The sequence below is a fragment of the Musca domestica genome, unplaced genomic scaffold, assembly GCF_030504385.1.
Source record: "Musca domestica strain aabys unplaced genomic scaffold, Musca_domestica.polishedcontigs.V.1.1 37, whole genome shotgun sequence".
NCBI lineage: Eukaryota > Metazoa > Arthropoda > Insecta > Diptera > Muscidae > Musca > Musca domestica.
This window is the reverse complement of record NW_026712321.1, coordinates 2710199-2712450: the sequence shown is the minus strand read 5'-3', so window position 1 is coordinate 2712450 and position 2252 is coordinate 2710199. Positions and strand designations below refer to the sequence as shown.

Below are 2252 nucleotides of genomic sequence, written 5' to 3'. Positions count from 1 at the left end.
GCCGGAGGTGAATGACCCACACCGTTCCTTAGTCCTACAATTCGAAAGGGGGTTTTCAGAACATTTTCTTCTGACAATACAGCTGGAAAGTTATCACTGTAGAGTCTAGCATAGAAAATTGCTTTCTAGTGACGATAATCAGAAGTAAGTTTATCATTCCGAACACGAATATCACTCAATTTTCATCTTCAATTAATTAATTTATTTTTTATTTCAAATAAACTTTTTACTGGAGAGTTAAGAACAGAAGTTTAGATAATTGAGGGACAACACGGTGATAGATTTAAAAGAAAGTATTGAAATAGGTTCCCAAATATGACTCTATGCATTGTTTCGGTATTTGCGGCTATATTTGGAACGTAAAAACGATTGGCGGCGGCGACGGCGGCGTCTGCGACCCATTCCATCGTCCAAGTCGTCATAGTCGTAGGTATCGTTTTCTTCGGGTCCTTCTGTGGTGAAATTATCATTTTCCATGCCATTATATGGGGTACGATGGTCCTCCTTCCAGTCATCGGAAATATCAGAGTCGAAATCATCTCCAACATCGGCACCATAATCCATCCATGGAAATTGCATTGGCACTTGCCAATTGACAAATTGCTGTTGTGGATAGTTGTAGGTGTTGGCTCCACTATAGATGCTGTTGAAGCAGTGGCCACATTGCGGCGGAATGCCCTGGTGCAATATGTAGATGTATGGCAAACGCAGGCAGTGTTGGCAATTAGGTTGTTGGTTGGTTGGACCTCCACAGGCTATATATGGCCATGTCGGTACATAGGAACATCTGGGAGCTGGCGGTCTGCTAGAATATCGTCTTCTGGGATTTAGGGGAAAATATTTCACCGTTTGATAACACCGTCCACCATAGTTCCCATCATCATCATCAAAATAATCCTGGAAATCTGGATTGGAATCACAGACAGTTACCTGGCGGGCTTCCATGACACGACTCTTACACTGCTTACCGCAGACGCGATGCTGTCTGCGATGGCAGCGTCGAGATGCCGTCGAGAACTGCTGTTTGTGATCGCAATTCTGTGAGGATCTCACAATGATACAGCATGGCTCCGTATTGTGGTAGCCCAAACCGAACTTTCCGCCCACACGAGACGTTGTAGCGTTCTCATGCAAATCTACGACGTTGTTGTTGTTTAATGTTACATTGCCTCCAGAACTTTCGATTGTGTTAAGTATGTGGTTCGTCAGCCGAATTACGTTGGTTGTATTAAACGATTTGGCCGACGGATTGGACTGAGTATCGTTCACACCCTGCACCACATGGTCACCCTTGATCAAATCCGGACAGATTGGACATGCCTTTAGACAGGCAACATCAGCCTGACAGGCATTTTGGCATTTCTCCCGATTTTCGTGACACTCTTGGTAGTCGTGCACGGTGGGCTGATCATAGTTCTGCAATTGCGTCTGGATGACAATGGGATTCACGGGAATGGTGTGTTGAAGTGTTGTACTGTTGCTTTCATCCACGATCAGTTGCTTGTCTTGGGCAGCAATTGGCGAGCTGGCGACAAGTAGAAGTGTTAAAAAGGCGGCAAGTGTCTGACGATAGAAAAATATTTGAATGAATATGACGTTGCGTAACAGTTGCCAGATGTGGTGCACTTACCGGATATGCCATTCTGACAATTCTCTTATCTAGGCCAATTCGTTGAGGTCCAGGCCCAGGAGGCAAAATCAGATGTTAACGACTTTGCTAGCGACTTGTCGGAATTGAAATATTTTATGAATTAATATTTTGCAAAATTGCGAAATGGAATATGAACTTTCCACCCTCCGAGGCTAATATGCAACTAATCGCATGGTATAGACCTTCGATTGACTTATTTTTTTTTTTTTTTTGGTAATCTTATCGCCATACTGATAATGATTGGTAATTACCGATTTTTTTTTTTGGCAAATGGCAAATTTTTTTTGGCAAATTTGGCAAATTTTTTTTTTGTGGGGGAGGACGGGACTAGAAATTGCAGATAAGTACGACGTAGCATACTTGATGCATTCCACGCATAGACGATTACTAGCTGTATTTGATGCTAAAGGAGGACACAAGAAGTATTAGCAGAAAACAAGTAAAAAATACTGTAAGTTCGGACGGGCCGAACATTGAATACCCTCCAGAATTTGGAACAAATTTGGCAATTCTCAAAAACAAAAAAATCCGTTAAAAATTCTCTTAAAATCTTAAAAATACAATCGACCTGCATAGGTTACTTTTGTCATAAGCCTTTACA

General features: G+C 42.1%; 1 protein-coding gene across 1 annotated transcript; it reads right to left on the bottom strand.

The window, feature by feature from the left end:
* Positions 1 to 194: 194 nt before the first annotated feature.
* On the bottom strand, positions 195 to 1818 carry LOC101891778 (uncharacterized). The gene is made up of 2 exons (XM_005189272.4): positions 1631 to 1818; positions 195 to 1563 (listed from the first exon to the last, which is right to left on the bottom strand). Exons 1-2 carry the CDS (start codon positions 1640 to 1642, stop codon positions 322 to 324), a joined length of 1254 nt encoding a protein of 417 aa, XP_005189329.1. The 5' UTR covers positions 1643 to 1818; the 3' UTR covers positions 195 to 321.
* Between the last annotated feature and the right edge of the window lie 434 nt (positions 1819 to 2252).